We start from the raw sequence: 11,329 nt of genomic DNA, 5'->3' as shown, positions 1-11,329 counted from the left end.
GTCTATTTATTCCTCGTGTTATTATTTTTCTATTTTTTCTCTCTCTGCATTGTTTGGAAGGGCCGTAAGTAAGCGTTTCGTTGTCCCTCTACACTTGTTGTTTACGAATCATGTGACAAATACAATTTGATATGCTTCAATAAGGGTTTTACAGAACACACATATTACAAATAAGTGATAATTAACAACTTGGGAGTTGTTATTATATTACAGAACCTTGAAATGGCATATTCTTTCGTTTAATCACAGTTTGATAAATTGCTGAGGGTTGACTTATTTTCCGCTAGACTTTCAGCGTCATCAAGTGGCCATCAAAGGCAATAAATACATCAGCGAATGACTGATTGAAGATTTTCCTATTTGACTACAGTAAAGTGAGTACGGTTACATGCGCACAAAATAATGCGATTACTGTGGATAGTCAGATTAATATAATAGCTCGATTAAAACGTGTACATGCTTTGCAAGAATAACGATTTCCCTAATAATCATGTTTACATGGACACATCTGAAATCAAGCAACCTGATGCCACGCTGATAAATGCAGAAAATCGCCAATCAAAATAGACGTTCTACCACAGCGACCATGTTATTTTTGTGAAGCATATTTTATTCTGATTTCGGACATACAAAGTTTATATGTGAAACCTACTTCTAAAACGCATACAATCACTTGTTAGGAAGCTTATTATAGCTCAAATGTTCCGAACTCGCGTTAATAAGGATCCGCCCCCTTTTTCAATTTTCGCCTAAAATGGCATACCCACATTTTAACTGCCTGTAGCTCAGGACCCGAAGCAAGGAGATGCATATTCTTGATACCATTTGAAAGGAAACATTTAGAAGTTTGTGGAAATGTGACATGAATGTAGGAGAATATAACACATTAGATCTGGTAAAAGATATTACAAAGAAAAAAGCACACGTTTTTTTGTACCAGAAAGGCCATAATGTATTATTCCAGCCCAGGCGCAATTTAGATTCTAGCCACTAGATGGCAGCAGTGTATGTGCAACGTTTTAGACTGATCCAATGAACCATTGCATTGCATTTCTGTTATAATTTTTGTATCAAGACTGCCCAAAATGTGCCTAATTGGTTTATGAATAACTTTTTAAATTCATAACTGTGCACTCTCCTCAAGCAATAGCATGGTATTATTTCACTGTAATTGCTACTGCAAATTGGACAGTGCAGTTAGATTAAAAATAATTTAAGCTTTCTGCCAATATCAGATATGTCTATGTCCTAGGAAATCTTCTTGCTACTTACAACCTTATGCTAATCGCATTAGCCTATGTTAGCTCAACTGTACCGCGGGGGACCCACTGATCCTGTTAAAGAGGGAGGCTCGCTCAGCTGGTGCTAGCACATGCGCAGATCAAATACACTGCTGGAACGCCAATTAAAGGTGTTTATATGTCCTAATAATTAGAAAGATTGCTCAGAAAACCATGTGTTTAATCGGTGTATGCTTACTTTGATGTTGCTTGTACACCGATTAAAATGAGCAGAGTAAATTGGTTTCATGACTATTGTATAATCTGCCTACTGCCATAATCAATTTAATATCAAATTATTAGTGTGCATGTGGTTCTGATGAAAATGTATGTGTAGCTAGATACTTTGTTGACCAGTCAGAGTGCAGTATAACTGCAATATACTGCGTCCAAAAGAACACCGTTTTTGTTACTGCAGTAATTTTGCAGTGTACTGCAATTAGAATGCAGTTCAACTGCAGTTATTCAGCAGTTACTGTGTACAAAATACTACAGTCGACTGCAGTTACTGCACTTTTACGGCAGTTTCAAAACTGCATTTTTTGTAAGGGATTGGCTACTTCAACAGAGATTTGGGGACACTGGAACGTCACTGAAAGCTTCTCATGCTTGCCTAATCTTATTATGCATTCAGTCAGAGAAACGTCTAGAAAGTTTTCATAATCTGTTTACCTGTTCTCTACAACTGTTGTCAGAGTTTTAAAATTAAGAATTAACAAAGTAACTATTTTGTTTGTAACGTGATTGTATAAAAAAAAATGCATCGTGGTACTGAACTCCAGGAAATCGGTAATCACATTTTAAAGTTATTTTTACTTTTACCTACTCGTATAAATGCGCATGCGCTCCAGACAATCCACACAAGGTCACTGGCAAGTGTGCATGCTGTCATCAAGACCCAATCACGTTACAAAAGCCTTTGGAAGACGACTCTTTATATAAACGACGACAAGTTTACCCTGGCAGAAACAGCTTGAAGTGGTAAAGAACATCTGCATAAAAAATGGCAAGAGGAAGTCGCAGTGCTAGTCATTCTTCGGCACCAGCCAGGTAATATGTTTTCAACGATTATGCAACCGATTCAGATGACGGTTTAATTACAATGTTATATCCTTGTTTGCGTAGCATTTGACTGGTTATCGTAGTATATACCTATTGTAATTGGATGACACACAACTGTTTTAGAAATACAGCCTAAAACTACTGCCAAATCACTTTTACACTTCTCCTAATAGCAGAGGTCCTGTCATTTTTCAGTTCTTGACCCCAAGGGCACTGGGTAGGTCAACATTTCCTAGTGAAGTTTGCACAAGCCAAATACCAAGTTATGCCATTCAACTTCAATAAATGTTTCTTATTGTCATTCAGAAGATGTATTCATCCTAGATTATGGTAATCTATTTGGGTTTATATGATTAGAACTCAGCTGCTTACTAATGTATCAGGTGATGTGCAGGGATGCCTGATGCAACATCATCGCTCTGACATCACTTGCACAAATTACAATTGTTATTTTGTTGCATCAGTCTGACCCCCCCCCCCCCTCCCCCTATAGTTATGTAGCTGTTCTGTTTTAGAGGCTATGTTGGCTTTATTGTGTTTTTTAAATTTATTTTCAGCTCAGCTCCGACCTATCATCCCCCGTCCCAAAATTCCCCGGCCCCAGTCGCTCCAGCCCCATCAGCCCTGGCTGTTCCTGCCGCACCCCAAGGACCCGGCCTAATGGCCCAGATGGCCACCACCGCGGCCGGGGTGGCAGTGGGCTCTGCCATGGGCCATGTCATGGGCAGTGCCCTCACCGGTGCCTTCAGTGGTGGCAGCCCTGAGACAGCCAGACCCACCGCCAGCACATACCAGGTGAGCAGGTCAGGGGGCTGTTGAGAAACTGTAAACGGAAATAGGCAGTATTACAATACTCCTAAATGGCTTTCTATTCTTCAGAAACATTGACGGGATAGAACTAGATTAGTTTTCACCGTAGGCTATTGCTTTCACCAAAGCAATGGACTAGAAATAAGTTTTGGTCTATTCAGGTTGGGACATTGTACTGGTGAGGTCTTTCCAAATTCCTACATTTTTGTCAAACAAATTGAATGTAGGTATGTTGTCTGGAAAGAACAACAGCCCAAAATAAGATGTACTGTTTCTGTCTGTTCTGACAGTACTACATTTGGTGTGGCCGTTGGACAGCAGAGGATGTCTCTAAGAGGCATTACTGACTTTGGCAGCCATGGTGAAGATAAGCTACTGCCCTAAGTGATTTGACCCTTCAGCTTTCAAATGGCATTTTAAAATTTAACCTAACAACATTGTTGGACATTCAGTATTGTGTGGTTGAAGAACTGAAAGAACTCTAAGTGTGCAAAAAAACAGATTGGGGGGGGGGGGGGGGGGGGGGGGATCTTGGGTATTTAAAAATGTGACGTCGCAGTTTGATATGTTGCAGTTTGATTTCTTGATAGCATTTCTGAAAATAGAACTAGACCTGTCCTAGAAAGCTGAAGAAAGGAGTTTGAGCTAAGTGAGCTCATGCTAGCTACATTTACATTTCAGTAATTTAGCAGACGCTCTTATCCAGACTGACTTACAGGAGCAATTGGGGTTAAGTGCCTTGCTCAAGGGCACAGACAGATTCACCTATTCGGTTCAAGGATTCGAAGCAGCACCCTTTCAGTTACTGGCCTAACGCTCTTAGCTTCCAGGCTGCCTGCCACCCAAGAATAGTCACATTAGACTCCTTGATGTCAGACGTTGAGTCTAGACGAAAACAGAGTGTCATCTGGCGCTGACAGTGTTACAATACCTATGCCTAATAGTTGCAAACAATGAAGGATCTATTGTTTAAAGGAAGCATGGGATGTCTTGAAAAGTGACATGACTCCAAAAAGTGGTTGTTGTATTGATTCTATGTTATAGTTTATGGATTTGACTGCGTTAAGTATTAAATCATGTCAACCTGCCCTTGCGGTTTTGGATGCTGACTATCATGTAGGACTAGCCATAGGAAGGCTCTAGATACACAAACAACATTTTTAAGATTGTCAATACTGTCCTATGAAATCTATGCAGAATCAGTTTAAAGGTGAAACTATGCAGAAATGATTTTACATGAAAGAATATAGCTCGGAACCAGTCACTCTTCAGTAAACAAGCACTTTTATAGCTTCAACAGTGTTTAATATTTTAATTATTCGATCAAACAATTGCACTTCATCACTACTGTATCATAGATATAAAGGGCAGGTGGAAATCTTGCGTAATGTACCTGAGATGGCATGGAGATTTAGATCATGTCTGTCACACTGTAGTCAAATCAGTGCTTGTTAATGGTAATGCAGATGTATACAGTACCTTTGAACGGTACCTTTGACAGGTGACTTATTAAGTGTGTGTGTCTGTGCCATTACAGGAGGCCCCTCGACCTGCCTCATCCCAGCCGGGCCCATGCATGTTTGAGGTGCGACAGTTCCTGGACTGCGCCACCACTCAGGCTGACCTCAGCTTGTGTGAGGGCTTCAACGAGGCCCTCAAACAGTGCAAGGGCTCACACGGTAAGGCTCTCCTTAATGATTGTTAGCTAGGAATTATGAACACCCAATTGTATCACAGGACACTTGGTTAAACCAATGACTTAGAATAAATAGAACATGCAAGTCTACTCAATTTCTGCTCAAAGGAGTGATCTATAATTCTGTGGTATAACCATAAGATACAGTATTTGTCAGATCTAGAAGATCAGAAGTTAAGACTTGTATTTGCGTATTTCAACACAAGACATGGATGTGCTTGCTTTGTTCAGTGTCTTGCATGTGCTTGTTTTATTTCATTTTTAAGTCAACTTAGTATTTATCCTTTTCTGAGCCCTAACTGTTTTGGAATATGATTGATTTGCAGATTGTTATTTTACAAATGAATTGACCTTGTCTTTGGTTGTTTTTCCTTCAGGTGTGACATCACTGGTTTGAGCAAGGATGTTGCGAGTCAAAACAAGACACCATGTTCGGATAAATACCTACTGTAGACAGATGAGCCACTCGGTCATGAAATAAACTCTATTCAACTAACTCTCCACTATTTACAAGAAAGAAATTATGTTTGTTGACATGTAAGGAAATGTGTGTTGTTTGATTATTTTGGTAATGTATATGATATTGTGAAATAAAGAGCTGCTGGTTTACTTTCTGCTGGAGGCCTGTTTAGTCTTTCACTTACTTAAAGTAAGGATGGTCAGATACCGTGGTTATCCATCTCTTAAAATGACCCTGGGAATTAAGTGCTTCAGATGAGGACACTGGGCAGGTACAGCAGGTGATGGTATCCAAGTGGGTGTATAGATGAAAGACAATTAACATAATGCATTTTTCTATGTCCAAATGTAATTAATGTGTTCTTTTAAATATTAAATACATTATGAAATAAAGCTTTTATGAAATTTAGCATTAACACTGGACTGATAGATGTGCAGATGATGATGTGCAAGTAGAGATACTGGGGTGCAAAAGAGAAATAACAATATGGGGATGAAGTAGTTGGGTGGGCTATTTACAGATGGGCTGTGTACAGGTGCAATGATCGGTAAGCTGCTCTGACAGCTGATGCTTAAAGTTAGTGAGGAAGATATATACATCTCCAGCTTCAGTGATTTTTTGCAATTCGTTCCAGTTATTGACAGAGAACTGGAAGGAAAGGCAGCCAAAAGAGGAGTTTGCTTTGGGGATGAGCAGTGAAATATACCTGCTGGATTGCGTGCTACGGGTGGGTGTTGCTATGCTGACCAGTGAGCTGAGATAAGGCGGGGCTTTACCTAGCAAAGACTTATAGATGACCTGGAGCCAGTGGGTTTGGCGACGAATATGAAACGAGGGCCAGCCAACGAGAGCATACAGGTCGCAGTGGTGGGTAGTGTATGGGGCTTTGGTGACGAAACGGATGGCACTGTGATAGACTACATCCAATTTGCTGAGTAGAGTGTTGGAGGCTATTTTGTAAATGACATCACCGAAGTCAAGAATCGGTAGGATAGTCAGTTTTGCGAGGGTATGTTTAGTAGCATAAGTGAAGGAGGCTTAGGAAGCCGATTCTAGATTTAATTTTGGATTGTAGATGCTTAATGTGAGTCAGGAAGGAGAGTTTACAGTCTAACCAGACACCTAGGTATTTGTAGTTGTCCACACACGGCAGGGTTCGAAATGGTCGGTGATCTGTTTGTTAGCTTGGCTTTTGAAGACTTTAGAAAGGCAGTGCAGGATAGATTTAGGTCTGTAACAGTTTGGGTCTAGAGTGTCTCCCCCTTTGAAGAGGGGGATGACCGCGGCAGCTTTCCAATCTTTAGGGATCTCAGACCATACTGGATTTGGGTTTGGATCTGGATTTGGGTGAAGGAGAAGCGGGCGGGCTTGGGCAAGTTGCTGTGGGGGGTGCATAGCTGTTGGCCGGGATAGGGGTAGCCAGGTGGAAATCATGGCCAGCCGTAGAAAAATGCTTATTGAAATTCTCGATTATCATAGATTTATCTGTGGTGACGGTGTTTCCTAGCCTCAGTGCAGTGGGCAGCTAGGAGGAGGTGCTCTTATTCTCTATGGACTTTACAGTGTCCCAGAACGTTTTGGAGTTTGTGCTACAGGATGCAAATTTCTGTTTGAAAAAGCTAGCCTTTGCTTTCCTAACTGACTGTGTATATTGGTTCCTAACTTCCCTGAAAAGTTGCATATCGCGGGGGCTATTCGATGCTAATGCAGTACACCACAGGATGTTTTTGTGCTGGTCAAGGGCAGTCAAGTCTGGAGTGAACCAAGGGCTAACATTTTTTGACCGCGGACCAATTACGGACGCAGGCAATGAGGCAGTGATCGCTGAGATCCTGGTTGAAGACAGCAGCTGTGTATTTAGAGGGCAGGTTGGTCAGGATGATATCTGTGAGGGTTCCCGTGTTTACGGATTTAGGATTGTACCTGGTAGGTTCCTTGATCATTTGTGTGAGATTGAGGGCATCTATCTTAGATTGTAGGACGGCCAGGGTGTTAAGCATATCCCAGTTTAGGTCACCTAACAGTACGAACTCTGAAGATAAATGGGGGGCAATCAATTCACATATGGTGTCCAGGGAACAACTGGGGGCTGAGAGGGGTCTATAACAGGTGGCAACAGTGAGAGACTTATTTCTGGAAGGTGGATTTTTAGTAGAAGTAGAAGCTTGAACTGTTTGGGCACAGACCTGGATAGCATGGCAGAACTCTGCAGACTATCTCTGCAGTAGATTGCAACTCTGCCCCCTTTGGCATTTCGATCTTGGCGGAAAATGTTGTGGTTGGGGATGGAAATTTCAGAGTTTTTGTTGGCCTTCCTAAGCCAGGATTCATACACGGTTAGGACATCAGGGTTGGCGGAGTGTGCTAAAGCAGTGAATAAAACAAACTTAGGGAGGAGGCTTCTGATGTTAACGTGCATGAAACCAAGGCTTTTACGGCTACATAAGTCAACAAATGATAGCGCCTGGGGAATAGGAGTGGAACTGGGGGCTACAGCGCCTGGGTTAACCTTTACATCACCAGAGGAACAGAGGAGGAGTAGGATAAGGGTACGGCTAAAGGCTATAACAACTGGTCGTCTAGTGCGTTGGGAACAGAGAATAAAAGGAGCAGATTTCTGGGCGTGGTAGAATAGATTCAGGGCATAATGTACAGACAAGGGTATGGTAGGATGAATACAGTGGAGGTAAACCTAGGCGTTGCGTGACGATGAGAGAGGTTTCGTCTCTGGAGGCACCAGTTAAGCCAGGTAAGGTCTCTGCATGTCTGTGGGGTGGGATAAAAGAGCTATCTAAGGCATGTTGAGCGGAACTGAGGGCTCTACAGTGAAATAAAATAATAAAAACTAGCCAAGGCAGCAGTAGACAAGGCATATTGACATTAGAGAGAGGCATAAAGCAATCACAGGTGTTGATCGGGAGAGCTAAGACAACAACGGGTAAATGGCGATGAATTGGCAGAGTGGGTCAGTTAGGTACATACAGGCCCTGAGTTCAAGGCTGGGGCTGACAGATAAACAAAATGAGGTACCGTGTTATTGAAACAGTCCAGGGGGCATCAGCTGTGTAGCCGAGTGATCAAAGGGCCCAGTGAACAGCAATAGGTGAATCAGGGGCCGTTCGGTAGTCACTAATACGCTAGGCGAGTGGCGGACACGGCATTCAGAAAGCTAGAGGGCCGGGGCTAGCAGATGGTTCTTTGGCGACATTGTAACGGAATAGCCTGTTGAGACCACATCAGGCGATTGCGTCGACAGACCAGTCGTGATGGATTGGCGGGGCTCAGTGTCGACAATAAAGTGTCCATTTAATTAGTACTTTTGGGTGTCAGGGAAAAGGGTTCTAACCATGTGTATGTGACAAATCAAATTTGATTTGAAAATGTATAGAGTAAAAAGTACATTATTTTCTTTAGTAATGTAGTGAAGTAAAAGTACAAGTTGTCATAAATATATATAGTAAAGTAAAGTACAGTTACCCCAAAAAACGACCTAAGTAGTACTTGAAAGTATTTTTACTTAAGTACTTTACACCACTGCAAACAAGTAGTAAAAACTACCTGATTACTGCTGATAAGCTTGTGTAGTAAAGCTGTAGTGTTTTGACTACTTATTTACTACCAACATCAAGTAGTAAAAATACTGTACTTACCTGATTACTACTGTAAATACTACTGTTTTCCTAGTGAACACTACAAAACTATACTTGTGTATCTTGAGAAGTGCATAAACTATGCATTCACAACACAATTCCCACAACGCTCTACTCAGAAAATGCCTTAAATTCCGTGACCCGGAAGTGAATGGGGAGTGGGCGGTATTTTACATGGGGGTGACGGGAGTAGTGAGGTTTGTCGGGATTAAGGTTAGTTAAGAGAACATATGTCGTGACCGGCTTCACATTCCAGTTGGCGGCGGTGTACCTGTCAATTGGTTGCGATTCGCCTTTTTAGTGTTGCTAACGAGACGCTGTTTTTTTGTTCCAGCGCTAGCAACCAGGGTCAGTTCATAAATAGCGCAGTGCTAGCAAGCTCGTAATTCAGGTAACTAGCAAACTAAACTTCCATTCCCTGGACATGTCTAAAATACTGTTGTTCAGAGTGTTTCTTAACCAGCGATTAAAAGCGGCTGCTGAGGAGATATTCGAGGTAGTTGAACAAACGATAGCAGAGTACCAGGGAGAATTTGTCCGTACAAAGAAGGAGAACGACCGTCTACAGAAACTGCTGGATATCGTTATTAAACCTGAAATTAAGGTACACCGAGCAGGTTTGTCGCTTTAACTGTAATTTTCTGTAAATAATCCTGTTTTCCCGAAAGCGTCACTCGAAATTTCCTCTAGACAGGAATTACACCAGTTTGTAGGCAAATTGATACCCGCTAAGCAAGCAGCGTGACATCCTTTAAGCACCACTGTATGTTTAGAAACTCTGTGATAGTTTCTTATGGCCGGGGGAGATTTAAGAGCCTCGACACTTGCTCTAAACATTAACACACATTGCTTGCGGTACAGTTTTGAAAACCTAAGGAATGTTGTGGCGAAATCTGCACAGAGCCTTCACCGTGCACTGCCACTTTAAGAGCGCATGAGCAGTAAGGAAGAAGAATATAAAGAGAGCTCGTTCAGCTCTTTGGGGAGGGGCTCTTTGGTGGCGCGACAGTTTGATTGTGTGTGCTGTGCTGCAAAAGTTTTGTTTGTTTTCAGCGTGTGTAGTTTATAGAGTATTTAACTCAATCATCGGTGTAATCGCTCTAGGTCGTGGTTGTTTTTGTTTGGGACCACGCCCGTTATGGATCGCATGGATTAGTAGCAACATTGTTGCGAAGCTTTAACATACAAACCATCGGACAGTCAGACAGTACACCTGCACGCCTGAAGACCACAGCTAAGACCTCTCTTGTTCTCTTTCTCTTTTTCTCTTCCCTCTATCGTTCCAGTGCTTTACCCTGAAACAGACTCTCTATTTTTCCAATGCACTTCCCATTGAAGTGCATTAGAGCTGGACTATTATTGCCCTGCCTGAAGTATTTGGACATTTTAGTTAAAAGGGAGGTTGCTTGCCAATTGTGTATTGTTATGTGAACTGTATTGAGATGTACTAATGACATGTGGCCGAGAAGACTGGACATTTTTAAGGCCTTTGTTGTGTCGATGAACACCCCCCACATTCATACCCTCTGCACTCATCTACTAGAAAATAATACAGATTATTGCAAATCCTATGTTGATGACTGGGTTCGTTCTTGTATGAAGTTGCTGTTGAATTGCTCTGCCATTATTAGTATTAGTATTATTGTATGAGGTATTCTTGTTTGGGTTACCCCTGTGCTGTGATGTGGGTTTTATATGGTGTGTATTCTCTTTTCTCTCCACTGGCTATCTGGTAAACAGGCTACACTCTAGGCAGTCTCTTCTGCTGATGTGTGTGGGTCTGGTAGTGGTTCTCTCTATTCTACTCTTTTCCTTTCGGCATGGTTAATACCTGCCTGGCGCCCGAACAAAAGCTTTCTTTACCCCTCTCTAATAAATACCGCTACAGAATTGGCGCCCAAACAGGGACTTGAAGAGAAACACCCATGACACCATCCACACAAGGTTGAATCATGTCTTTTGTTGGAACCCCATACTGTGTCAATGTGGACACACCTGATGGTAATCATGTTCGGGATTCTTTCATTGTGGAAGGACTTAATGAACTAATGGAGTTGGATAGCACTGACCCTAATTCCCAGGTTTCTGGCTCACCTATAACATCTCCACCATTACCCTCCCCTCAAACCCTTCCGGTTACCCTGTCCAGAGAGACTGGGAGAGGTGTCTCTGTGATCACTGGACAACTGGAACATCAATGGACACACACCAATCATAGTTTGACAATGCAGGAGAATGCCATTCGCAAACTCGGTGAATGTGTGGAGGCTCATCAGACAGATATGCAGCGGAGGTTGGATTACCTTCCCTGTCAAATGGAGGAAAACCAACAACAAATTGTTCAGAGACAGAAATATTTACAAGATTCTCT

The 11,329-nt window shown here is 42.1% G+C and overlaps 1 protein-coding gene across 1 annotated transcript; it reads left to right on the top strand.

The window, feature by feature from the left end:
• Window positions 1–2,131: 2,131 nt before the first annotated feature.
• On the top strand, window positions 2,132–5,464 carry chchd10 (coiled-coil-helix-coiled-coil-helix domain containing 10). The gene is made up of 4 exons (XM_036976849.1): window positions 2,132–2,330; window positions 2,900–3,137; window positions 4,690–4,831; window positions 5,226–5,464. Exons 1-4 carry the CDS (start codon window positions 2,284–2,286, stop codon window positions 5,243–5,245), a joined length of 447 nt encoding a protein of 148 aa, XP_036832744.1. The 5' UTR covers window positions 2,132–2,283; the 3' UTR covers window positions 5,246–5,464.
• Window positions 5,465–11,329: the final 5,865 nt, after the last annotated feature.

Source organism: Oncorhynchus mykiss, chromosome 5, assembly GCF_013265735.2.
Source record: "Oncorhynchus mykiss isolate Arlee chromosome 5, USDA_OmykA_1.1, whole genome shotgun sequence".
Taxonomy (NCBI): Eukaryota; Metazoa; Chordata; class Actinopteri; order Salmoniformes; family Salmonidae; genus Oncorhynchus; species Oncorhynchus mykiss.
The sequence above is the reverse complement of the archived record's forward strand: the minus strand, read 5'-3'. Positions and strand labels throughout refer to the sequence as shown.

Coding starts and splice junctions, on each gene's coding strand:
- chchd10 (XM_036976849.1), top strand. CDS start 2,284: ATGGCAAGAGGAAGTCGCAGTGCTAGTCATTCTTCGGCACCAGCCAG. Junction 2,331..2,899: donor CATTCTTCGGCACCAGCCAG/GTAATATGTTTT, acceptor ATTTATTTTCAG/CTCAGCTCCGACCTATCATC. Junction 4,832..5,225: donor ACAGTGCAAGGGCTCACACG/GTAAGGCTCTCC, acceptor TTTTTCCTTCAG/GTGTGACATCACTGGTTTGA.